The sequence below is a fragment of the Stegastes partitus genome, unplaced genomic scaffold (assembly GCF_000690725.1).
Source record: "Stegastes partitus isolate 25-593 unplaced genomic scaffold, Stegastes_partitus-1.0.2 Scaffold1027, whole genome shotgun sequence".
Taxonomy (NCBI): Eukaryota; Metazoa; Chordata; class Actinopteri; family Pomacentridae; genus Stegastes; species Stegastes partitus.
In genome coordinates, this window is record NW_007578758.1 from 83358 (window position 1) to 111342 (window position 27985).

The 27985-nt window shown below is 44.5% G+C and overlaps 1 protein-coding gene across 1 annotated transcript; it reads left to right on the forward strand.

Moving 5' to 3' along the window:
* Window positions 1-41: 41 nt before the first annotated feature.
* cspg4ba (chondroitin sulfate proteoglycan 4ba) lies at window positions 42-27963 on the forward strand. Its single transcript, XM_008295174.1, has 10 exons — window positions 42-212; window positions 4378-4541; window positions 6685-10257; window positions 10699-11172; window positions 11710-11886; window positions 17897-18095; window positions 19432-19563; window positions 22897-23069; window positions 23591-23774; window positions 24280-27963. The coding sequence occupies exons 1-10, from the start codon at window positions 131-133 to the stop codon at window positions 26334-26336; spliced, it is 7215 nt and encodes a 2404-aa protein (XP_008293396.1). The 5' UTR covers window positions 42-130; the 3' UTR covers window positions 26337-27963.
* The last annotated feature ends 22 nt before the right edge of the window (window positions 27964-27985 follow it).

A 27985-nucleotide genomic window follows, 5' to 3' on the forward strand; every position in this document is an offset into this window, starting at 1 on the left:
CGACGAGCTGCGGCTCTGTTTGTTTTTTCTTTTCTTTTAACGCGTTACCGACCCGTGAAGAGGCGGAAGCCGAGCGGGTGAACATGTAACCGGACAGCCGGCCGCGCTTCCACCGACAAACACGAGAAAGATGGACTCTGCTGCGAGAAGCCAGAAGTTGCTGCTCGGAGCGGTGCTGTGGTGCTCGGTCCTGGTCCAGGCGGCGTCCGGGGGTAAGAAACGCAACTTTTTCTTTTCTTCCAGCCTGCCAATGAAAACAAACTTTTACCTGCTGCTGGTGCTGTTCAAACCTCCTGCTGGTGGACTGGTTCTGGTTCTTCCCTCTCCAGACTCCTCCAGGTTCCCACTTCTCACAACAAACCGTGGTTTTGTGCAGCTCGGTTCCGGCTGCAGCTCTATTTCTGTTGCATCTCCAAAAGCAGGCTTAGTGTCACTTTACAGAGGATTTGTCAAATGTTTTCTTGACCTGCTGCAGCTTTTAAACTGTTGACCTCACTTAGCAGAATTTAAAAAAAAAAGATTTGAATGAGTTGCAGTTTATTTTTATATATTTTTTAAACCTTTAACCAGCACCATTCCCTGTTATTTTCCCATATTAACTGCGCTGATCATTCCAGCTCATATTTCTGATTGTGCGGCTGACTTTTGATGATTTGAACATGCATGGATTCACACTCACCTTATCAGAGGCAGCAGTGATGCCCAGTGCACTGGAAGAGCTACTGACTGTGACAATAGCACACCCAAATGAGTACCAATAGATGTGTTGAGAGACCTAAGGGGGAACCATGTTTTCTTTTCTTTTGCGTGGATGTATATTATTTACATCCATGTGGGCATTCCTCTCAGCCCGTCTGGTTGATTTGATCCCAGACATGTGTCATCTAAATTCAGCCATCACTCCGGCCGACCCCCCCCCTCGGGGATAATCAGGAATTATTTCACTGTGACTCACCATATCCTTACTATACATGTTTTCTTTACTTCAGTGCATTTCCCCCTTCGTGCAACAAAACAAGCCTTTTCCACAGACGTCCCCGGCTCTGACAGCAGCAGAGTGGCGAGACGGTCAACAAAACGAAGCCAAAGAGGCACTCGAGTGTCTGATATGTTGTAGAAGCAGCGAGCTCACAGGCAGTGACAAGCTCTGGGGTTTTTTTTTTTTTTTGGCCCCTTCAATTAACTGTATGCTCGCTAAAAGGTCAGTGGCTTTGTTATTTAAGAAACCGTGTGTGAAAAACTGTCCCTAATGCACAGGAACTGGCCCGCAGACATGGAGATCAGAGAAGAAACACCTTCGCCGTCACGTGGATTCTGTCCCCTCGCTGCTCTTTCATTAACATACCCCCACAATGTCCACCACTCGGCCGTGTCTAAACGCTGAAGGAGCAACCAAATATTTCTCCCGTTTACCTTTTCGCAGTCGCTCCACATCTTTCCAAGAATCCGCCTCCTCACAGGCAGGTTGTGCAGCGAGACCCCCTTTTGGTTTTAACCAAACTTGACGTCCAGTCGTATGACTTGAACGTCACTGTGAGGACAATTGAGCGTGCATGTCCATCCTTGTGAGTTTAACAGGAAGAAGAAAAAAGCCAGTGCTTTCCTCTTGACCAGATTTAGGAAACGCCTAATCCTTGTTATGTACACAGAGCCGGTCAGACGAACCGATGTGACGTACAGAAGAGAGAGGACAGTGGAAGTGATGCTGGATGCTGTACGCCTCCGGGCCGGTCGGTCCAGCTGCATTTAGCAGTTTAACAGTCGCTACAGCTGGATGAGGATTTAGGACGCACTGATCGATTGAAAGGTGCCTTTTCAGGTTATTGTAAAGATTTAAATGACAAAATAAGAATAAATGGTTTCCAGCATTTTTTTAACCTTTTCTGTGCCTATATGTGATCACTCAGTCCAGGGTTTGGGACTTTATATGTTAAGGAAATTAGGAAATACTTGTAATTAGTGCAAATAAAGTGCAGGCATGTGCATCGAAGCTACTTAGAATCTGGGCGATGAAGGGGAACCTGTGAGATTTGCTAGAAATCTGTAAGAAAGAAAGAAAGATAGCCGACATATTTATTCTGGATTTAAACTATGTGCACATTTTGTTTTTTAGGTTTAAGTTTGTTCAGATTGTTTTCAATAAATACGAAGTGGTTTTTGGACGCAGACAGGTTCAGATGATTATTGATGATTTTCAATATAGATTTTTTTCTATATTTTGACTGTATTTTTCATATTCAAACCGTCATATGTGTGTAACCTGCTAGATTTTTGCTGCTTATGCTTTTGTAGAAACAAATCCGTAATCCCGATGAGACTTTTTTACGGTTTAATAAATAAAAATATAAAGATTGGAGAAGTGAAGATTACAGGGCTGCAAGCAGCTTAGCAGCACACAGCAGAGGGACAATCGATTTGTTGAACAACAGGGGAAAAAAAAACAACCAAATACTGGTTATATGCAGCTTCTGTGAGAATCTCCTGAGTTTCTGTGTCTCATGTGAAATTGAATATCTTTGCCTTGGTTGGAGGAATGATGCCAGTGAGGTTGTATGAACTTGTTTTTGTCATTTTATAGACGATTAAAACAGCAGACTAATTACTGATGGAAGCACTTCCTCGTCAACGAAACCTTAACCGGACAAATTCAGGTTAACAAAATGTGACTTCTGTCTGAAGAATGCTGTCGTGTATAATTTATCTAAGATCTTAAATTTTCGTCCGGAAGAAGGAGAACAGATGAGCGCCGTCTCAGGAGGAGGGAATTAGTGTTTTCTGTGGTCCGTCATAATGGGAAAACACGTTTCCTTGTGATAAATATAGGTTGACAAAGAATGGCTGTTTAAAACATTTAAATTATAGTTCTTGGAGAAAGCCCGGGAGATCAGGAAATAATTAAAGACTTCTTTCTTGTGCTATTCAGGCGACGTTTTATTCTTTTTTAATTCGCCGTTAAATATTTATGACTTAAAAGTATAACTGTGTTACCAGAAGATTCCCGTTATTTTTTGTTAATAATGCACTACGGCTGGTTTGTTCAGTGTTTTATTTCTCTGCAAGCAGCTGCTGTTCGTTGATTATTGCATATTGATGTGCCTGAAGGGCTAATTCACACGCTTTAGTGGTTTAACGTGCACATTTATAATTCACTGTTTGGACAGACTGGATCTGGTCAAGCAAACCACACATTAGCGCGTTAACCCTTTTAATGGTGAAAACAGTGAGTGAACTCGCATTGGCTCGGTCCAGCGTCCCCAGTGAGTCACTCTGGCCCATTAGCAGAAGGCTGGCCGTGGCCCTGAGTCATGAACTCCAAATGAATCCGGCGCCGAACGGGCATGTTTCTTCACAGAGGCGAAGACGTTTGCTAACCTTTGAATATGCGTGGGACTCTGGAGCTCATTAAAAACTGAGCTGGTGGTGCCCGGGCACGGGGGCCGGGGATGAGAACGCTTCGGAGCGCGTTAGGCCAGATTACAGGGTGATGTGAAATGGCAGGGAGGCGAGGTAGAAGAAACAGCTGGGTCCGACCGCCACGCTGTTCCTGGAACATGGGGCCACAGACAATGTGGGGACGTCAGAGCCTTTCATGTTCAGGTTGAAGGTTCCTGTCAGGGCAGGGCAGGCCCCAACACGTCCCACTCCCTCCGAGCCGCCCTCTCATCCACTTCCTCGCCGTGTATACTACTGTTACGGCATTAGAGTCTAATACCTTTTAAAATTCACATTTGTCGTCGGTGCAGCTTTGGACAGTCCAGTGACGACTTCCTGCCGAAGCAACAAATGAGCTCAAACCTGCAGTTCAGTCGCAACGTACTCACTCAGGCTGTCTTTCATGTTAAAGCTGCTTGTTGTTGTGTAGGTAGAAGCCTTAAAGCTGTAATAATTGTACTTTTGTCACACTTGAACGCGTGTAAATCACGCTTGAAGTACAAACACAACCAGCCCACCATGAAGGCTCAACTCAGCAGATCCAAAGAATCGCAGCATTCTTGTGAGTCAGGTGGGGTGTAATTTGTGAACCGTGTGTGTTGTAAAGCTCTGGGGGGAATGTGTGTGTGTGTGTGTGTCTCACTTCCACACACTCTGCTCCACTTGTAAAGAACAACGGCGATGATAATTAGACTGGCTTTTATATCTAAATGTCACATGTTGGCTATATTAAGACCACGATGCTTGACTTGACTCGCTCCGTGTTTTTTCGTAGCCGCTGCTGCTGCTACTGTACTTTCTGTTCCAACTCTCTCTCTCTCAGTTTTAATAATTGTGATGTCAGCTGCAAAAGACAGCGAACGCCACACTTGAACACACACACTGTCTCTAATTCAGTTTTTTTTCTCTTTTTATATATTCGTGTCTTTGATGTCTCCCTTACAGCTTCCTTCTATGGCGACGGCTTTGTGCAGCTCAAGGCAACGGAGTCGTCCGACCATAACGTGCTCCGCATTCGTTTCCGGACCTCCAGCACCAACGGCCTGCTGTTTCTCGCCGCCGGTCAGACGAGCTACTTGCTACTAGAGCTCCATGCTGGTCGCCTGCAGGTGGGTACATGCATGGCCCCAGCAGAGGAGCATATGTGTTCAAGCATATATGGCCACGCATGCGGGTGTACGCGCATATATATATATACACATGCACATGAAACATCTTTGTGCTCGACCACATGCGCGCACGCACACATCTGACGCAGCGACGCTGACCACCGTAAGCTATGGCTCCATCTCCGATGACAGTGTCAGTCTCCCAACACAGTTAATACAAGCAGACAAGCCTGCATGGTGTGAGCTGAGCACCAACTCCACACGAGTCACTTCTTGTCACAGCAGGAACTAAGAGGTCGCTGCTTTCGCTGCATTTGGACGAGGGAGTGATGGTTGAGGGGTTGTTCATTCTAACCAAATGACTGAGATCCCAGAGCAGCACTGCCTCAAACAACAGTTTCATACTTAGAAACTATTAATTAATCAGGGTGCTACATCCCCTTTTTGTGCTGTTGTCACTCAATGCAATTCAATATATGTGCTAACTAATGATTTGTTTTTTGTATTAACTGTTTTTTTCAAATAGTTATGCCGTGAAATGTCAAATCTTGTGACAATTTCTCGGAGCTCAAAGGGCAAAAAATCTTTAGATATCTTCATTTGTCTGACCAGCAGTGCAAAACCAAATTATTAGATCCAGTTTAGAGTGACATGAAACAGAATACAGACGCAAATCCTCACATTTGAGATGCAAGAATAACGACTATTGAGTGGATCAACTAATCATTCCATCACTAATGTATATAACGTTGTCAGCTCTAGTATAAGGAAGGAGTTCTTTGTGTTGCCGGTTTGTCACTCACACTGCAAAATGATTTTAACATCGTTAGTTGCTGTAATCGTGTCATGTCAGTCACAAGATATTCTAAAAATCATCCTTCAAAACTCAAAGTGTAGCTAATTGGATGAACCATAACTTGAAACAGACTTTTTTAATTACTTGAAATATTTATGTGGTTCTAAATCTAACAGAAAGAACCATACTGTGTGCTACCTACCTCTCTAAATTTGTTTAACATTTACTGACAAAATACTGCGTCCTCGTCTCGGGCACTTTTTGGACATTTCCAACGGGCTTCTTTCTAAAACTGGCTGCACTATTTTAAACTTGCAGCTCGACTCCTGCTGCGAGGATTTGAGAGTTCCTACACGAGTGCTCCTAAAGCATCCTGTAAGCAGCTCTGCCAGGCCGAATCAGCATACAGAATGGACACACGTACTGTCGGAAGCCTTTTTTTTTTAATATGCGGACGCGTACGTGGGAAACACAGGAAGTCCTGAGATATGCATTATAGCTTTTGTGCTTCACGCTCGAGAAATCCTTGTGACTAAGCTTGTTTTTGTGTTGGACTTTCGCTGCCGGGAATGAATCACACTGACAACTGTGTTGCGTTGCTGTACTTCACCGAGTGCAGGGAGTGAGCTGCACGTCCCCGCTCTGTAAACTGGCACTGGTCACCATTTTAACGTTTTTTGTTTCTTATTCGCTCGCACAAGTTTTCCTCTGGCTCGGGGTGTCATTGCATGTGAGTCAGACATGAGCGTCGCTCCCTGGAGACCCCTGCATGGATAGCGAGCAGCTCAACGGCAAGCCTTGACAAGCGCGTCATGTAAATGCGGCATTAGTTTGAGATGGTGACATGATGCTATGAGGACGTAGCTGAAGGCAAGGAGAAAAGAGTGCTCTTCCTTTCTTAAATTGCAGACAAAGCTCGCTGTGATAACAACACGGTGACATCATGGCAAATAGCAGCTAAATCCGGTGTTTCTCCTCCCAGGTGCCCTAGTTTCTACAGTAGATCATTTAAATCGCACTAGTCACAGGTTATACGAGTAATTATTTATCTTAAACAATTAATATTGTTTAAAAAATGATGTTATTTTTGATAATATGCTGGACAATCTGTATGATAATTGTTATGAGATGTCACCACCAACGTCTTGGAGCTTCACCAAGTCAGTAGAGCTCAACCTTTGGGGACAACGAATGACTGTGTCTGTAAAATATCACAGTATTCCAACCAATACTTCCTCTAATGCTGATCTGAAATGCAAACTGGTATTTCTGCCGATGTCACACCATGCTTTCACCTTCTGTAATGCAGCACATTTTGTAATCCGGTTGTTTTATTTCCTCTCTTAGCTGAAGCTGGACCTCGGATCAGGGGAGCAGATGTTAGAATCGGAGCGGGGCACCCAGCTCAACGATCTGGCCTGGCACTCTGTTGAGGTCCGCCACGACCAACTCAATATCATCCTGACCGTAGACAAGAACTCTCACACGACTGTGAAGATGCCAGGCTCCCATCACAATCTCAACGTCGTAGATGGTTTCTATGTTGGAGGCTCGGGGGGTTTGGACAGACTTTACCTGCCCAGGAACCCGATCGGCTTCCGAGGCTGCATGGAGGAAGTGGTCTTTAACGAACATGACTTGCTTTCATCACTGAGGCCGTACACCGGATTCAAAAATGTCCATGAAGTGTCTTTAGGCTGCAGCCCCCAGTTCTTTGCCACTGAGGAGGACCCTATCAGCTTCTTCAGCTCCAGGGCTTACATTTCTCTTCCAACCTGGAACGCCCAGCAGGAGGCTGTGTTTGAATGTGTTGTGCACACTTCAGCTAAGGAGGGAATTATCCTCTACAATTCAGCCAGAGAGGGGGATTTTGTGGCTCTGGAGATTCAGGAGGGTTTGCCAGTGGCCATTGTTGGGAAAGGTGGAGCCAAAACCGAGCTGCGTTCGCTCACATTCATCAATGACAGGAAATGGCACTCCATCAAAATGCACTTCAGTTCCAAAAGCCTTGAGCTGGCTGTCGACGGAGAGACGGTGAAAAGCAGCATCAGTTCTCGTTCAAAGGGTCTTCAGCTTAAAGGTTATCTGTTTGTTGGAGGTATTGATGACGGTACCAGATCAGAAGCCAGAAAAGTGGGACTCACATCTGTGTCTGGAAAGCGTGTCAGAGGAGGTTCCTTCAAAGGATGTGTGAAGAACATTGAAGTCAACAGTGTCAAGATGGGCCTCTCTAATGCTGTCGTCACCAAAGATATCTCAGTTGGTTGTGAGCCAGAGAAAGAACCAGAACCTTCAACTACTGTGAGTCCAACAAGTGCTCTGGGATCTCTTTTTCACTTAGTTACGCCAACGCCATCGCTGTACATGTCCACGCTTGCGAGGGGTTTAGACAGAAGGTACGGCTCAAATTTTGTGCAGCTTAAAAACCTCGTAGTCCCGGAGGGTGGTCGATCGTCTCTTGACGCCAAACACATCAAGGTTCTGTTGGACTTCAAGAAGCTCGGCATTCGACAGTCTCAAATCATGTTCCGGATTCGTGAGCAACCAGTTCGAGGTCAGATAAGACTCGATGTCGATCAAGACCAAGAGGAGAACACCTTCAGCATGTTGGACCTTTGGCACGGGCGAGTCATGTACATCCACGGAGGCTCCGAGGAACCAGACGACTTCTTCATGTTTTCCATTTTTTCTAGTAGTAGAAAGCAAGTCCCAGATTATCTAAATGGTGACAAACTGTACCGTTACAATATTTCTGTGACACCCACCAACGATGCACCTGAACTGAGCCTCCCTGAAGGAAATCTCTTTGTCCTGTTGGAGAACTCAAAGAAACGCCTCACCACAGAAGTTCTGAAGGCCACAGACATTGACAGCACCCACGCCGACCTCGTCTTCTCTGTGCTTGGGAACCTGAATGCTGACGCAGGGTACCTGGAGATCGAAAGCAACCCTGGCAAGGCAGTGACCTCATTCTCATACGCTGATTTGGAGGAACTGAAGGTGTACTACGTTCACACAGGGGTTAGAAACTCAAGGATAGTTCTCAGAGTTAGCGATGGGGAGAAGGTCAGTAACACTGTGGTTCTAAGGGTTATGGCTGTGGCGCTGGAGTACAAGATTGCCAACAACACAGGCCTCGAGATCATTCAAGGAGAGGCGGCTATAATTGGTTCAAAGCAGCTGGCCGTGCAGACCAATGCTGTGAAACAAGTCATAGACATCCGGTATGATATCATTGAACCCCCACAGTATGGAGAACTCCAGAGACTTCACTCAAGTGGTGAATGGAGGCACACTGACTCGTTCTCACAAAGGCTTCTAGAAAAAGAGCGCCTGAGGTATGTTAGCACCTTTCAAGACATCCAGACCACCAATGCCACCGATTACTTTAAGTGCAAAGTTAATGTTGCTGCAAGGGCAACCACGGAAATACTCTTCCCAATCACCGTGAAGTGGGTGAAGTACCACATGGTGAGGAATAATATGATAGACTTGGATAAAGTTAGAAAAGTGACGCTGAACTCGGAGTCTCTCTTTGCCACAGCTGAAGGTGTGGCTCTCGCAGAGGAGGACCTTTATTTCCGTGTTCTTACCACGCCAAAGAAAGGAAAACTCCTGCTGGACACCACCGTCTTAAAGAAGAACTCGACCTTTAGCCAAAAAGACGTAACAGATTTAAGAGTACGCTATGAGCTAGTTGACAGACCGTATGAAGATACAACCGACAGGTTCAAATTTCAGCTGGTTTCCAAACATGCTCAGTCCCAAAATTACGATTTCCAGTTTTCCATTAAAGCCGACGTCAACAGCGTGTTTATAAGAAACGAAGGCCTCTCGCTTCAGGAGGGAGAAAGTAAACTTATCATGAAAGATGAGCTGTTTGCAGAGACTCTGAGTACAAAGGAGATGTTCTACACGGTCATAAGCAGCCCCAGACACGGAAAACTAGCCCGCATCAGTCAGTCCAACTCCAACGCTAGCTATGTCAACATCTTAACCTTCAGTAATAAGGACATATTAGAGGAACGCATCATGTACATCCATGATGACAGTGAAACCACTCAAGACGAGTTCACTTTCATAGCCTCCACCAACCAGGGGTTCAAGTCTTCCATCACAGAAGATGAAATCGGCTCCAAAGAAGGAATATTCAACATATCTATTCAGCTAATCAACGACCAGAAACCAGTGCGTGTTATTGACAAAGTTTTCCACGTCGTTAGAGATGGACAGAAGCTGCTCACGATTGAAGATCTGCGCTATCACGATGCCGACTCTGACTTTGACGACGGCCAGTTGGTTTACACTCGACGTGGGATCCCGATGGGAGACCTGGTGCTGGTCAATGACACCACGCATCGCCTGTTCCAGTTTCGACAGAAGGATCTGGAAGAAAAGCGAGTGTTATTTATTCACAAAGGCGTGAGCACTGGCAGGTTTGTGCTCTTTGTTTCAGATGGAAAACATTTCGTGTCAAGCCTGTTGGACATCAGTGCGCACGACCCTTTTCTGAGGATTGGAAATAACACCGGCCTGTTGGTTCAGAAGGGACAATCGGTGACCTTTTCCGCCAGCAATTTTAGTGTCGTGTCAAATTTGGACATTAGAGATGACCAGGAGGTTGTCTTCAAGTTGGACGAGGCGCCCAAGTACGGAGGTCTTTATCTCAACGAAGCGAAGGTGAAGACATTCACGCAGCGCGACTTAAAGAACGGACTGATCTCCTATCGGCACAACGACAGCAAGCATCTGGCAGACCATTTCAACCTAACAGTGAGAGCTAAAAGTCTTCAGCTTACGGGGAGAATCAATGTGAAGGTTTACCTGGAAAGCCATCAGAGGCCTCCCATCGTGCAGCATCGCAGCACTTTGCTGGTGGAAGAGGGAAAACCAGCGAAGATTGATGAAACCAAACTGGAGGTGAGTGTTTCATAACGAGTGATCTTCATGCAACTTTTATTTTGTTTTAAATAACATCAAGGCAAGCATCAAATAGCTCGGTGATGTTATTCAGGTTTCTCTTCCTTTATTTCTGAAACGCCTGGAGTGATGATTCTTTGAAAACACTTCAGGTTAAGACTTGCTAACCTGAAATGAGCATGAATTATTAAAATAGTTTTGATCATAGATGGGGAGAACTATGTTTGGCAGACGATCTGAATTATAGAAAATCACCATAAATTATCTTTTTATCCTCTGTCATGCCTTTAACACGGCTGAAGGAGTGAGAACTGGATACTGAGCAGTGTTTGTTTTTCCCAATAATGCCAAGTTACGTTTGGAATTAAATGGAAGATAAACCTCAGTGACACATGTGACATTTCAGATTTTACCACAGATTTTTTTCCCCGATTGTTGCAGGTCACTCACGAGGACAACCTGCCATCTGAGATTGTGTTCACAGTCAAGGTAGCCCCGTCTCATGGCTTTCTCCGGCGTTTCGTCGAAGAGGAGCAGCGCTACGTCGGAACCAAACAGTCCCCTGTCAACACGTTCAGCCAGGACGAGGTAAACAGCGGGAACATCCAGTACGTGCAGGTGGAGCCCGGCAGAGTCAACGACACCTTCGTTCTCGACGCCACCAACGGGGTCACTGACGTCAGCGGCATAAGGATGTCTGTCGACATCATCCCACGATTCATCCCACTTCAGGTCTCCAACTTCACGCTGAACGAAGGCGCCTCCAAGGCACTGACTCAGGATGTGCTCAGAGTCACCAACAGACACTTCTCTGGAATCAACTTCTTCTATAGTTTGACTAAACCTCCGCAGCACGGTCACATCGAGCACTCTCGACATCCCGGCGTGCACATCACTACTTTCACCAGGAAGCAGGTGAGATTTCTTACAGACGCTTATATTTGTCAGAGAAAAACAGCGAGAAACTAGCAGCTGGTTGCACGGATAGATCGTTTGATGGAGTGTGGCAGGGATGTTTTTCATTTTCAGAAGTCAAGACATGTTTCTTTCATGGTGTTTGGATTCATAATAAGGATTGAAATGACCCATTAATCCATCCATGGATTAATAATTTGACTGATTAATATACTAGTAATTGCTGCTTTGATCCGAGTCTACAGGCATGTTTACAAATTTTGTAACCCAACAGTCATCCTTAATTAAATTAACACATTAAAAGAAGAAAATAAATAGCATTATCTTGGTTTGACGTCACCCTACCCCAGTTTTGCTAATTTGTCGAGTTGTAATTAATCTCTAAAACATGTCACGTATTTTGTTTTTGTCATTATACGTATGCCATGTCATGGAATAATAGATTATAGTGATTCAAGTTTCATAATCTATTATAGCGTTGTGTGCTGCTGTGTTTTTAAACACTGTTCAATAACACTTTCTGTGATCCTTCCCCAGGTGGAGCATGAATTCATTTACTACGTTCACGACAGCAGCGAAACTTTAGCCGACAATTTCAGCGTGGTGGCCAACGACACGAGCCTGAGGAAGCACAGCGCCGCTCAGACGGTGCACATCCAGGTTACAGCTGTCAACGACGAGCCTCCTGTTATTACAGCCAACAGGGTCCTCAGGGTGAGTTTGCTCTGCTGCTCTATATTTAAATTCTGGACACTTTTTTTTTTTTTAAACTAGCAGGTCTGGCACCGTCGCTAACTGTCAGACAATTTTCATGTGGGCAGTGTTGCAAGATGCCATGGCTGGCTGGCTGTTTGCATGAGGGAAACTATGTTTGCTATGCGGAGGAGGGTCCAGCGGGGGCCTGGCAGCACACAACACACACTGACATACATTTGAAGGGGCCTCGGACTTGTGAGAAAGTCTGTTAAAGTCTGCTAAGGTGTTAAATCCTCTAGGGTGCTTTCACACTTGGTGCTTCCTGTCATACTTGAGTACGTTTCTTTTCGGGGAGATTTGTTTTTTTGGGGCTTTTCACCTTTATTTGATGGGACAGTGTAGAGAGACAGGAAAAGTGGGAGAGAGAGCAAAGGAGTGACAAAAAGTCTAGCCGGCGAGGGATGGAAGCAGGGATCAGGCGTTCATGTGATATGAGCCCTAACCACTCGACAGGTCGCCCCGTACTCATCGGAGCCCGAAGTCTGGAACGTTTAATGAGTGTGAACGCTGTGTACCGTACCTGGGCACGGTACGCCAATCTCAATCTGTCAGGTCTGAACGGTAGCCGTAAATACAAAAAGGAAAACGCTCCAGTCTGGTTATGTCAACATCACCTGACTGTTGTCAATCACTTTCTCAACCCTAAAAAAGTAATTTTCTGCATCACTTTCTCCTCTGATATGTGCACATCTCAACATTCACTACCTTGGATGACAGGTGAGTTTTGTAAACAGGCCAGAGTGTGTTGAGCGTTCGTTCTTCTTGTCTGTGCACCAAAAATAACAAAATAGTCGTTCCTAAAGTTAGCTAAAGGAACAGTATGAGTTGGATGTAGCGCACATCTTTACTGTGCATACAAGTGTCATGTTAATGGTGGTATAAGCATACTCGGATGTGGGACATTAATGTGACGTGAGCGCCAGCCAGCGGGCCGGTTGGGAGGAGGCGCCATCGTGCTCGGCCGTGGCACAGATTAATCGTACCTAATCTGGCAGCGCCGGAAGATGGAGCTGCTATTCTGTGTAGTTTGAGTTAACTGGAGATGATTTCTAAGGCTTCTTATGAATACCGAGGTTTAAATCGAATAGAAAATAAGCCCCAGGCGTTATACAGCCAATATGTCAAGTGACATATTTGCCAAAAATGGATTTAATCCATTCCAGGGCATCCGCGTGTTGAGTGGCATGATGCCATGGCCTGGAAATAGCAAACGCTGCGACCACATGGCCTCAGTTCACTTTGCTCTACTTTACATCTCCTCTCACTGTTTTCTTATCCAGAAAATTCCTCTGGTTCTTCACCACTTCCTGCTTACATACATTATACGCTCATAAATCTGTCGTGTTGTCTCGTGTGTCCGTGTGCTGAGCGGTGCTGACTTGAGCTGCTCCGTAATACAAGTACGACTCTGTCAGCGAGAGTTGGGAGAGGTCCAGCTGGAAAGAGTGGTCGAAATATAGGTCTCTGTTGTCTGAGCTGCTAAACTCCAGATGCCTTAAATTCCTCTGGGGCCTTGCAGAAGAGCAACTTCTGAAATTTACTGCACCACAGAACGTTTTGAAGCCAATGAAAGAAGCAGTTCTAATGACAAAATGCAAAGAAATATTTTTGAAAGGCATCTGTTTGGGATTGTCGGGGATCATAACTCACAAACTGAGCCACGTATAAGGAGGCCGGATCTTTTTAATCCGTATGCGATCATTTGTCTTTATATCTTGTTTCACTAGACGTTAATGGAGGGTCAGGATTTTATGCAGAAACTGGTTTCTTAGTGGCCACAAGGTGGCTCTCTGCTGCCTCTCATTATACTTCTGATTAACAGGTCTTCTTACAATCACAGAGTTATGTATTCACACCGGAAATTTATCAGAGAGACAGATTTGAAGCTCTCTAATCAATATTTTAAAAAGACTTCTTGTTTTTTGTACATGATGTCTGAGCTTGGCTGCCCCAGAAATGGAGGAGTCTGTCTTAAAAACACACACACAGAGAAAAAAAACCTGGTAATTGTTTGTTAGAAGAATGAAACAAACCAAAGAAACATCGTTCAACTGAAACCAGATGAAACAAGTGGTGTTTAGCTGGATTTTAGATTAATTGAGCTGTCACTTAAAGCTCTAAACAACATCCTTTTTTTTTAATCTGATGTGAGTTAAGGGAGCATGTTTAGGATCAACACTGATGATAATTAGGAGATTTTTGTATTAAAATATCGTATTAAAACTGTTGAGGTTTGTGAGTTATGATTCTCAGGAAAAGAGGATCAAAGATGCGAGTGTGCTGAAGTTTGTTTTGTTTCGACTCGACCGTCATCTCAATCAGTAAATCTGCACCCTGATGAGCAGCAGATGCCCCGTCGTGTTTGAGGAATTGATCTGGACTCCGAGAGGCTCTTAGAGCAAATTGATCTCATGTGTCTTTTCTTTGAATCTGGTGAGTCACCCCGATGCTGTTCACCAGTCCCGCTGTGACTTCCTGTTTTGTGTACGGGGGGGCTTGTTGAAGGTAAAGTCGTTTCCCAGCGGTGGAACACACTCGCTCATGTGGCGAGGGTTCCTGTCTGGGGAGATGTTCTGCTGCGGGGGCTAATGTGAAGTGCGTGGTGTCCCATGACGCTCGTGGTGGATGTGAGGTTTGCGAGCGCTGACTGAAACAGAACCACAGGATCCTGTTCCAGTAACTAACAGTCAGAGGCAAGTGTGATGCCAGCTCACTGAGAGTTACACCAGAGCTTTTAATGTTATCATTTGACATCCATTTGGATTCTTTATCACACAATTTGTAGTGTTTTTATGAGGTAAAGCCCACCCTCAGATGCTATGGATGTGGATTGTACACCACATGTATTTAAACTGCTTGTGAATGTCCACATAAAGTCATACAGATGATAAAAAAATCAACATACATGTGGTGAATCAGCAGATTGTCTTGTGCCATGAAGTTGCAAAGCATGACCACATTTCTTTGCGTCATCAGCTGCTTTGAATTCTCACGCACAGATTGTTCTATTCTTAGTTTTTTTGCCAGGTAAACATTGCTTTTTGTTGACTTTTGGGGGAAAAAAGTGTTAATATTGGATAGATCTTGCTGTTTTTTCTAACAGATTTGTACCTTTTACTGATGTAGGTTTGCATCTAAGGGGCTTGATGTGTATGAGTTCAGATGTGCAACATGTGCCTGCAGGTGTTTTGTCACGTACGTACTGTTTAGGGGGCTTTTGGCAGTTTTTTTTTTTTGGTTTTGCACCCACTTTTTTTTATCACCCTGCAGTGTTTGCTTCTGCAGCCTGTGATCACTGACGTTTCTCACATTAACCAACGTTCACAGAGCAGCAGTGGGAAGTTAAACATGCAACTTGCTGGTTTCCAAACGTGCGAACACAGAGGCGACATTGTGATCACACCCTGTCTGTAAAATGCTGCCTATCTTATGGTTTTATTGCACTTCAGTGTACCATACGACAAACCTGTTCTAACTGGGAATGTGCACTCCTGATATGCGTTTTGAACTCCATTGTCTTCAACCAGAGTGGATTTAGTGACCAAACCTTACATCAGTTAATATCTTTATTTCAGTAATGGGATTATATGTGCTGTAAAAGTCATATATTTGTCTGTCTTAGCGTCTCTCAGCTCAGTCGTTGCTGTTCGGTTTCATTCTCACCACTCTGGACAGCGTTTTTAGCAACCAGCTAGTGGAGGATTTAGTAGCTAACTGCTCTATGGAGACCATCACAGAGTAAATATTACATCCACATTCACTTTGTGGCCAGAAATGGGACGCCAGTGTTGTTTTTATATTCTAATTTTGCCTTTGTGGCCTGAATGTGTGACACTTTTTTGCTGATGTTTCTGTAGTGACTTTATAAATTAAGTATATGTCAGGGATTACTAAAAGTTCAAACCACTTTATTTTTATTTTTAGCAAGATTGTACTGTTTCGTAGCATTTACTGTGACAGACAATGTGTTTAAAAATATGTTTTATCATATTTATGCTTTCAGAAGCACTCACATAATACAGCACATCTTTATTTAACTGTACAGTCGTGACTCGATAATCCGACCCTTAACAATCCTAAACCTGCTATGCGACAGGTTTTTAGGAAAACCCAACAGAACCCATAAAAACAGCCTTAACATAGCGACAGCCTTGGATTGTGACTCCGACATGACATTTAATGTCACCAATCAGGATGACGGCGTATTATCTGACTGAACAATCCCACAGATTGGCTACGTTCACACTGCAGGACTTGATGCTCAATGAGGATTTCTTTGTGACTTCCTTCACGTTTCCAGTTCAATGCGACTTGTATGTGATCTGCTGTGTGAACTTCATACGAGCCAAAAGTGTCCCGCATGCGCAGAAGAGGACACGACGACGTCACACGCAGCGAGCGTGCTCAGTGTTTATGGAAGTAAACATGGATGGTAACGGTGGAGCGTATCTGCCACTCCCCCGCCGCCACCGATGGAGGAAACAGAAGTGTGAGCGCTAACTAAACTAGCATCAGCAGCCAAGTACTGCCTGTGTGTTCTGGACACTTCCACCCCGTCAGAGCGCTGCCCCGGGGTGGAAGTGTCCCCCGACCGCACCGGTCAAAGGCGTGAAATCCAGCGATGCGTAGTGTTCTAACGACACACTAGTTACTATAACAACTATGAACAATAATTAACAACTAATGAGCCTTCCAGCATCAAGCCCTCCTCGTATCTCGACTTGGTCTTGACGATCCGACATAGAAGAAGGTTTTACATTTAGTGTCGGATCATCGAGTCACGACTGTGTATACGTTATAACAGCAACAATCAATCAGTGTTAGTGGTGGTTATTGGCCTTTATCACATCCCAGGAGACAGCTCTGTGACAGTAGGAAGAGCAGAGGTGGTAGTAAAAAAGTGAATGATAGCTTTATTTCCTTTTAGTTGCTCCAGTGTCTGGGTCCTGGTATTGTGCCTCGCCGTCACACAGTTGTTAATATCATTAGTAACACCTGTGCTCTTCCTGCTGCGACAAGTCAAAGTGTGAACGAGGTCAGACGTTCTCATATTTTTCTGTCACGGCATCACATTAATTACTGCGGAGCGACAACCTGTCCGAGGGACAATGGCCTGTTGTGTAATAGTTCCTCTGGCCTGGAAGATAGAAGCTCATCGGGTATTGTCAAATGTCTGCACAGTTCAGTTGCTTTGTGTTCTGTGTGTCAATGAGCTCCTCTGTTCCTTCGCGTTAGCTTGAAGCTTTGGAATTTAATTGGAAGCCGGACTTTTGTGCTTCACCGACACTCTGCAGCGCATCGGCCTGTGTTTGGAGCCTACGAGGATATATTTAGTCCTGAGATGTCCTTGATTTGTGCAATGCTCAAGTGCCATTGCTCCTTAGGTTGTTATTGCCTTACCATCTGTACGTGCCCGAGTTGGAGGTTATTGTAACAGCAGTTCTGCTTCGATGGGTAAATTACTGTACAGTGGAGAGAAAAGACAGAAAAAGGGAGAAAAACATATGACATAGCCTCGGAGCTGGACTCACACCCCCAGCGTCCGTTGTCTGTGATGATGAATGACAAGGACACATCAGCCGTGTCTCCAAGTCTTTTGTTTGCCTCGCTTTCCTTTCATTTGTATTGTTCTTTGCAGAAAGTAGACGTTGCTCAGCGGCTATGCAATTAATGAAGAAATAAACCAGACGTAATCTTGTTGTGCCTCACAGAATTTAACATTTTTTCTAGACGACTGAAATCATTCAAAAACTGGCATCCACACACAGAAAGTGGCTTAATTTTAGCAAGTCCTTCACCCCAGTTTAGAACCATAAATGTCAGCGTTTCCTTCAATATGTCAGAGTTGGATTCAGCTGTCAGATGCTGTCAGCGTCAACATCGCGAGCGAGCAACAGTTTGTGGAGTTCCACATTTTAAGGTAGATTAGAGATGACAACCGTTGTTTCCCTGTCCGTCACGCGCGCAGGTTTGGGTTTCCTCGGTGACGGAGATCCGGCAGGAGGATCTGAGAGCACGAGACCTGGACTCGCCCCCGGAGGAGCTGCTCTTCATGGTGACCCCGCCCAGTAACGGACACCTGGCGCTGAAGAGCGCCCCCATGAAGGCGGTGCTCAACTTCACCCAGGCCCACATCGACCAGGGCCAGCTGCTGTTTGTGCACAAAGGTAACGTCGCTGTCATGTCACATGCAATCATTGTGATTTCATTTGTTGTTCAGAATCAGTTTTATTGCAAAGTAGGTTTTTCACATCCTCGTGCAAACGCTGTCATGCAGAACAGTTTTAAAGAAGAATCAATGTGAATAAGGAGCGCATCCTGGGGATTATAAAAGAGATGTTTCAAGTCTGCAGGATTGTGCAAATTATTCACCTGAGACTGTGCAAGGTTGCACCGTATGTAGTGTAAACAAATTCAGATGTGCAAAGGAAAATAAAAAGCCTGTATAAAGAGCTGTGCATTAATGTAGCACAGATGTCTATAGGATGGGAGAGAGGAAGTATCAGTGCAGGTCTTTTATTTAGCATTTACACAAACAGCAGGAAAATGGCAAACATTCCTTCTTGTTATGGACTGGAAATGAAACAGAAATGCGAAAACTTTAATGTATTTATTCTCAAAGATTCATCCGTTTCTGTGAAGAACTTTGCTGAAGATTTCTGCAAAACACGTCATAATAATTCAGTTGTGTGAGCTTTTATTGTTGTGTTATTATCCCGTCGTCCAAATGAATCGTCCCAAACTGTAATTTAAAACTAACAAAAGAAATGTTTTGTTTCATATTTGTGGAGTTTCGTCCTATCTATTGATTAAAAACAGAGCAATGTTTTATAAGTAGCCCAATCCCAAATGTAATCTGGAAGTCATTTCTCTGAATGTGATCAGCATCTTTTTCATTCTCTCTCTCGAAGCTGTCGCCTTGTTTTTGTTGTTCCCTTTTCGTCCACTGGAAGATGCTGTTGGCAGCGACTGGAGCTTCGACTTCACTCTGTGATCCACAGTCCTCAGCAGGAATAATATTGTGCAACTTTCTTCCTTAGCTGTTAGATTACGGCTGATACTGGAGCAAACTGGGCCGAGCTTTAGATTGGAGGTGATGATACTTAACAGTCTGAGAAAGGACGTGAACTGGGTCAGTCGACACATGACGGTGACTCAGATCGGCTTTCTGCTGACTCCTCTGATTCTTATCTACTGAAGGGAAGGTTGTAATAATAATGTTCAAGGACCTCCACCCTGTACGTTGAAGAATGTCTGTTTTTACATTCAGCATAAACACACCTACAGTAATGTGTTGAGTATTTCCATATTGGGCCCAGCTTTTCTTCATGAATGCTGATCAGGAGCTTTTTTTATGTGTAGTTTGCAGAAACCAGATGCAGCTCATTTGTTTCAGCCAAGAACAAAGCAGAAATATTTATCAGTAGGCAGAACTTGACCCTAAAAACCTCTTAATAGTCTGATCTTTTAATTATTTTTTGCTTTGTTTTGTGCCATCTCCAGGTGCCATGTCTGGAGGATTCAACTTCCAAGTCAACGACGGCGTGAACTTCACCCCCAGACAGATCTTCAGCATCACTGCCAAAGCCTTAGTTCTCAGTCTGGAGAAAAACCGTCCCCTCAAGGTGTTTCCAGGTGAGTCTTATGAGGCTACGTTTTTAATTATCGTCAACTAAAGTCTTGAAAAATTCAAAAGCAGCAATATGTTGGTTCCCTCCTGTGTGGTGCTCAGCTGAAAAGGGGATAAATATCTTGTGTATTTTTAATATAAGTGCTGGTATTCGTGGGAATGAAGACACACTGCAGCAGCTCACTGATGTATTTTTTATAGTTTTTGACAACAATGGAGCTCTGTGGCCGAGAGAGAGAGAAATAAGCTGCGTCAGGCTTTGATCGCACAGACAGTGATGGTAGCAGAGAAGTAAGCAGAATATAGACTGATGCTAACGGTGATATTAGCCTCTCACCTGACCTAAACCTGCACTTCTATCAGGGTGTGGCGTTATCTCCTCTTACCTGTGGTTGTCTCGTCTACTAATATGAGATCAGAGGAATTTGGGGAGTATAATTTGTTCTTCGTAGGCGATGAAACGACGCAGCTGCTTCCTGAAAGAACTGAAACGCCCTATTTCTGTCCGTCCCTGTCATTGGCTCATGCAGGCCCTTTCTCGCACTATTATTAACCAGAAGCTAAATATTAATTTCCCCTTTATTTTGTTTCTCATCAGTTGAAAATTGAAGTGTGTTAATGTGTACATGTGCGTTTTGTCATGTGTAACCTGCTGACTGCTGCTCGTCTGCCCACAGTGACTCTGGTTAAATATTTCAGTGCCTTTTTTTAACAGTCAGGTTATTATTTACCCACATACCAGACGGGTGAATCAGCTTCTGCCATGCCTTAATGTTTCTGATATTTCCTTCAATATTCAGGAGCTAAAAATAGGCCGACTGGATTTCGTCTGTCTGCAAACACATTTCAAGGTTTCCTGTGATTTTCAGCGGTCTGTTGTGTGAATTTAGAGGGAATGGATATTGTGAGGGCAGCGAACAGCCAACTGGCACGCTCTGCTGAGCTTCCCAGCCACAGGGTGAGTGGGTACTTGAAAAGCTGTGCCACTGTCTGTCTGTCTGAGGCAGCCCTGTTTGTGCTTTGTGCCAGCCGGGGCAGAGAGGGAGAGAGAGAGAGGGGCGGGATGGGAGCTTTAAACTGACAATGAGGGGTTTTGATGGGGGGTGAGGGGCAACATGAAACGCTTTCACACTGCGGAGGGAAGATAAATGTTTTTCCTCTTTCCTCACAAACACCTCAAACGTCTGGGTGCTTTCTGCAAAACGCTGCAAAGACTCGTTGCTAAATGGTTTCAAATGCGTCAGTAAAAAAAAACAACACACAGGCAGTTAGTCATTGTGGTGCTGCCTGCAGATACCACACAGCGTTTCCGACTGTGATTCTTAGCATCAGGAAGGAAATTCACTTTACTTTCTTCTTGAATTGATTTTATTTGCCTTGAATCGCTTTGGATGAATTCTTGTTGCTGCCTTGAATTCGCTTGGTTTGACTAAAGTAGAAGAGCGCTCCAGATCCACACCCAAATCAAACGGGTTCTTCCTGTGCTCGTGCTCCATCGCTTTATTGATTTTCATGATATTCACCTGATTAGTTTTTAGAAAATCTTGCTGGCGAACAGCCTCGACTTTTGTGGAGGAATCATTGTAAGCATAGTGGGGTACTGCTAGAGTAGGAATACATGGGAAACAACATGCTAGAAGATCTCTGTTTTGGTCAACATAAAACCGAGCCTGCAAGGTGGCTCAGTGGTTAGCATCATTGCCTCACAGCTAAAAGGTCGCCGGTTTGTGCCCCGGTGAGGACACCCGGGATCTTTCTGCGTGGACTCTCCATGTTCTGACTATGACGTGTTCTTTACATGACATTATTTCTAACATTAAATACTTTGTCATGTGTAGTTAGTCTGTTTCCTAATGGACAGGCCTTTTAATTCCAAAAAGATTAGCAGCTGCACTTTAGCAATAATGTGAGCTAAATGCTAACATGCTAATGTTTAGCTGATGGAATATTTTATGATATGAAAATATACAATAGTTTCCCAATTAGCACTGAAGACAAAGACACTGAGCTGAATATCGTCAGTTTATAGAGTTTTTTAAATGTAAATGGTTCTAAGTGAGGGCTGCAAGGTGGCTCGGTGGTTAGCATTGTTGCCTCACAGCTAGGAGGTCGCCGGTTTGCGTCCCGGTGAGGACACCCGGGATCTTCCTGCGTGGAGTCTCCATGTTCTCCCCGTGCAGCGTGGGTTCTCTCCGGGTTCTCCGGCTTCCTCCCACAGTCCAGAAACATGCTGAGGTTAATTGGTGATTGTAAATTGTCCGTAGGTGTGAATGTGAGTGTGCTTGGTTGTCTGTCTCTAAGTGTAGCCCTGTGATAGACTGGTTACCTGTCCAGGTGAAGCTGCCTTCACCCTGAGTCAGCTGGGATAGACTCCAGCCCCCCATGTGAGGATTAAGGTGTATAGATGATGGATGGATGTTCAAAACCTCAAAAGGCAAATGTGTTAGAAGCTGGTCTGACCACATTCAAAGGCAGAGTGAAAAACCTAAATCATTGTAAAGGGGGAAGTCGTTAAAATATGTAGATAATAGTACAAGATGTTCACAGTGCTGCGTTCAGATATAACCACGAAATAGCCGTCGATGCAGAGCAGAAATATCTGACAGTAAAACAAATCCCGTCTCGTACAGGTCTAGTTTGAGATATTTTCATTGTGAAAACATGAGAACTCCCGTCTCTTCCTCATCCTCTGAGCAGGAAATTTCCCCTGAGAGACGAGGATGGTGAGAGCGCTGCTTACAAGTGATGAATGAATTTCATTGTGCTTCAGCCCCTATTTCCTCCTATCATTGGCCTCCATCATATATCAGAAGTCTTTTTATAGAATCCTCACAATGTTCACAGCAGAGCCACGAAAATCTCTGTAATTCATCTGTAGAAGAAAAGCAGCTCTCCGTAGTCAGCCAGTCATCATCCTCTGTAGATCTTTCTTTTCTTTTTTTTTTACATTTTCCCCAAGTGGAAGATTTGCGCCTGCAAGGAGCTGATCCACTTTTAATTTCTTGTTTGGATTTTACGTAACACCCCGCACTGCAGTTGGACAGTGCTGTAAAAAGTCTCTGATGTCTGCAGCGCAGCTTTAATTTGACACATCAAAGGACTCTCGTTGGTCTGTTCCAGACCTTGTTTTGCATAATTTGGAGTCAAAAAAGATGTGAAACACTTCCAGAGGGGAAAACTCGCAGCATCGGATGCAGCCACACAAAAGTTTTAACAGTGTGGTCACAGCTAACGTGAATACCAGATGAAAACAAAAGACTTTTCTGTTGACACATACAGTTTAACGATCAGCCGGGAGCTATTTTATCAGTCATTCTCACTTTCACATCTTTTTCCAGGTTCTTCCAGACCACTCACCAACGAGGATCTACAGGCGGTGACCAACGACATCAGCAACACCTCAAACCGCATCATTACGTTCGGCGTGATCCGGCATCCCAAGCTGGGGCGTCTGGTGGCGAGGCAGCCCGACAATTCAACAGTCGACGTCTCCACTTTCACACAAGATATGGTGAGTGGAGCGCTGGAGGTCATGTCAACACTTGTCTTTCATTTCAGATAAGTACATTTCTAAAATAGAACACAAGGGATGTGGACCAGACAGAGATCAAACACGAGGGTTCCTCCTCCGTTCATGTGGAAAGTTGCCAGATTTCCACTGTATGAATAATTCATGTTCTGCATCCTCATTCAGGAAATTGACTTTGTGCTTCTTTAGCTGGACGGAACATGGTGCGCTTTTATGTAATCAATTATTTCTGATGGATTGCGATCTGACACAGGCGACGCTGTGATGCTCGTACTCTATTTACTGCTGAGCAAAGCAGATTTAAATGAATAATTAAATCTCATGCATGCTGTCGTAATGGCTCTGGGAGTGATAGAGAATTATTGAGGCCGCTGAACTGTTTATACAGTTGATTAAGTTCACTTTAGGAATGCCTGATCTGAATCTTGTGCAAATTTGTCAGCGTAAACTTGTGTTTGATTGTGGTTTTACTGAGGATCTGGTTTTTTTTTTGTGTACTACAGGTGGACAGAAAAGAGGTTTTGTACGTTCAAACTCCCATCGAGTCAGTGGGATGGGAAGCCATGGACTCCATGACCTTCTCTGTAACATCACCGCCTGCTTCTCTGGACGGTCAGACCTTCAAAATAGACATCTCATACGAGAATACTGGACCTGAACACGACACGGTCCTGCTGGCGAACACAGGTAGGACCACGGTTCTGCAGTCAAACTGTTTGAGGCTGTGCTGAGACACACTGGAGCTGAATGTTAACACAAACATGCTCACAAACAGTGTGGTGAAGACCCCCTACGATGAAAACAAACGTTTTTATGTTGTTTACATGTCCGTATGGTGTTTTTTATGTGCTAGGAGAAACATGATGAGCAGAATAAACAGTCAGTGCGATGGCTAACCAGTTCTATTGTGAGTGGTTTTATGGTGGTTAAGCAGAGCTGTAGGTGAGCTGGTGTGCTGCACCACGTAGGGAGAGGTGAATGGACGAAGATGGGGAACTTCATAGATCCACAGACTACAGTGTGGAGTTACATCTAAACCATTTTGATTATATTCATGTAAAAAAACCCCACTTGTAAATATGTAATTTGATGCACAGATTCGTTTTTAGGGATTTAGCCTGATGTTTTTGTCAGTCGCATATGTTTACTACTGTTGTCCTCGGTGATTAATCGGATGTTTGCTCGGTGATAGGTGCTGACGTGACAGAAGGGGAGAGTGTCATCATTGACGAGTCCAAGCTCGACGCCTCCAACCTGATGTCCAAGCTGCCGACGCCCCAGCGGAGCTCCCACGAGGTCTGGTTTCAGGTGACGTCTCTGCCTCAGCACGGTGTCATTGTGGTGGGTGAGAGAAACCTCACCAAGGAGAAACCCAACTTCTCCCAGTTCATCGTCAACAAATACGGTATCACCTACAAACACGACAACTCGGAGACGACTCAGGATTCTTTTGAATTCAGTGCGTGGCTAAATGCTAAGGGCAAAACCGCGCAGCGTCCTCAAGACGACGACGACGTTGTTGTGGAGCGTTTTAGCATCACAATCACGCCTGTGAATGATCAACCACCTTTACTGAAAACCAAAGCTCCAAGTCTGAAGGTTGTACAAGGGGATACTGTAGCCCTCAAGCCTGAGAATCTCAAAGTGGAAGACTTGGACAATCCTCCTCAGGATATTAAGTACTCCGTGATTAGCAAGCCAAGTAATGGCTACCTCGCACTTGAAGGGAGTCTGAATGAGTCGATAGTGGCCTTCACCCAAGCCCAAATCAACAACAGAAGCGTCTATTTCATCCACGATGGAAGCTCTGTTTCAGGGGTGTTCTACTTCAGTGTCACAGATGGCCACCACAAACCAATATACAAACTCTTTAACCTAGAAGTGACTGAAATTCTCATTTCTCTGGTCAACTACACTGGATTGACCCTGCAGCAAGGCAAGACTTCAGCATCTCTAAACCAGGACAACCTTGCTGCTGAGACCAATGGGAAGAATGTCACGATTCACTACCAGATCACAAGGCCTCCAAACTTTGGCAAACTTCTAAAAGACAACCAAGAGGTTACAGAATTCCAACAGGAAGATCTACAGAGTGGAAGACTGTCCTACCACATGGTCTCCCTCTCCTCTGCAGAAGACAGCTTTGAGTTCACCGCCTTTACTTCAGAAGCGAGTTTGAGTGGCCAGGTGCTAAATATAACCGTGAAACCTTTGATCCAGGTTGGCAAAGATTTCAGGATTCCCAACGGAATTACTGTCAAGCTCAACACTAGCTTTCTTAATGCCTCTGAACTGGCAACGATAAGCGACAGCGACCCTGTCTTTGAAGTGATATCTCATCCTAAGTACGGGAAAGTGGTTCACACGAAACCTAAAGTGTCCAGAAAAGCTGTACCGGCTGAGTCCTTCACCTTTCAGGAGGTCATGCAGGGGAAGGTGGCCTTGGAGCTGAACGCCAACATGACTGGAGTTCAAGAGCTTAATGACTCATTAGCGTTTGCACTAAAAGCCGATAACGTCCAACCTGCTAAAGGGGAATTCCACTTTGCTGTCGTGCCATATGATTCAGCGCTTTTTCCAACCACAAAGAGTCCCGTTCCAACCACATCACCTGTTCCTCAGACACCAGTCAAGAATACTAGAAATGGAACCGCTTCACCGGCGCCGTCCACAGTTTTCCACTCCCCCCAGCAGCCAAGCAAAAACCAGCAAAAGTTCAAGGGACGTAACCGCTGGGGAAACTCCAACAGGACTAGCATTCTGGGTACGACTCTTGGCAAACCACCTCAGACTGAGGAGTTCCCCTTCAGGAACACACCAGTTCGTGTAGAGTCCTATCCTCAAAAAACCTCCAATCCGCTGCTGGTCATCCTGCCGCTGCTGGCCCTGCTGCTGCTTGTAATCATCTTTGTGGTCCTGGTTGTCTTCCTTCGCCACCACAGGCAAAGGAAGCAGAGCACTGCTGCACCACAGAGCCCTCTTCCCACTGAACTTCCAGGCAGTCAGTCTTACCAGGGCCAAACCCAGAGGAGCACAACAGTCCCCACCGTGACGGTCACTCCTCTGAACCCCACCTGCCCAGGTAGCCCCGTTTTCGATCGGCTACTGACACCAACTCAAGGCTCCGCTTACAACACCATCGATTCAAACATTCTCCTGAGTTCTTGGAGTAATGGTTCCCCTGCGGCATCTTCCCAAATTATTGGTACGGCCACTCCCACCCTGCAGAAGAACCAGTACTGGGTATGATCATCCACAAACCGACGTGTCGCTGGATGTGATGGGGAACACTGTTTAATAAGGGATTGAAAAGCGTTTGTGTACTTAAAGGAGGCTGTTGTAGGTACTAATCAATATTGTCCTGTTTGAGCTCAGCCTCTTGGCCTCTTTGGGTTTGTTGTTTATGGGACATTACTGTATTTTTACCTCTCTTACGTTCACAAGACTTTTTGTGAATTTCCAGCAGCAACAGGCGGCAATCACATAACCAGACAACTAGTTATGCTAATATTGGCTAAACTAGAACTAAAAAGTCACCATATGGTCTGAAACACAGCTCCAGCATGCTAATAACATTTATCTGTTGGATGTGTCATTTTATACAGACATAATACTGAATATCAGAACAGCCCTCAGAGGCCAGAACGACTCCTACAGCTTTAAGGATGAACAAAGAAATAAAAAAAAGCACTCTTGCCAAAAGTCCTTCGCTAATAAGAATCAACTTCTGAGTTTTCTTTGAGTTGCACAATCCGTTCAAACCTCGGTTTACAATGTAGGTTGAGTTGGTAGGACAGAACTCGAGCATTTACAACGTGATCATCATCGTAGTGAATTATTATAAACTATGTTTGTGCCTAATATGTGTTTAATCACTATCGTTACCTGGTCCTCATGCATGTTGAAGTTCCTCCCACTAGAGCTTGTGATCATCAGGGTGGAAGACGATGATGATGCTAATACCAGCTTGAAACTGTGAATTACTGCGACTGGCACACAGATGTATTATCCAACCATTTCAATTGATTGTGCAGATTTTCTATTGCTTTTATGTATGATATATTATTATAGAATAGCGACTTTTTGTAAACTCAGGTATTTTGTTAATAGTCATGTTACCTTCACTGGGGGTTGCATGTGTCGTCAGTCGCTGAATATGATCAAGTTCTGTGCTGCAGATGCTCCCCAGCATGGCTGTATGTTGGACCGGGACGCTGACGTGGCAGGTTTTGTACCACTACATGGTTTTAAGTGTCAACACTGGTTCCCGTACAGTTTTATTTTATTGTACACAGTATTTTTATATTTTAAAGAAGCATGTTATGAAAAAAAACAAAACAAATCAAGGCACTGATCTATAATATTAAGCAGCTCTACACTGTATTCCTTCAACCTCAGTAAATGTCATTCTGTAATTCATTCATTTAAAGATGAACAAATAAGAGGAAACACACGCTTTTAGGAGCATTGGGCTGCTAGCTGTAAATCACTTATTAATCTGTGATTCTTAGAGTATTTTTTTTAAATCTTTAAAACTACTGACAGGTCTTTCCAGGACAAACGAGAAACTGACTGAAATGAGTGCTGGTATTTATGATAATAATTATTTATCTCTGGTTAGCCTGTTGAACCTGTCCACAGATTACTGACATTATCTCCTTTAGTTTGACACTGTAATGATATATCTGCTGTAAACGAACGCTACGGTTCAGTCGTGGGAGACGAGGACGCCGCCGTAAACTCATGAGATCATTTTGTACTGAAGAGAATTGTCTATCCTGCGTATTCTAGTCTCATCTGAATGATGTAACTTAGTATGTAACAGAAGTGTCATATTTATTTATACCATATTTTTAATAAACCACTTTAAAATGTTTTTTGCGAGCGATTACTTCCTG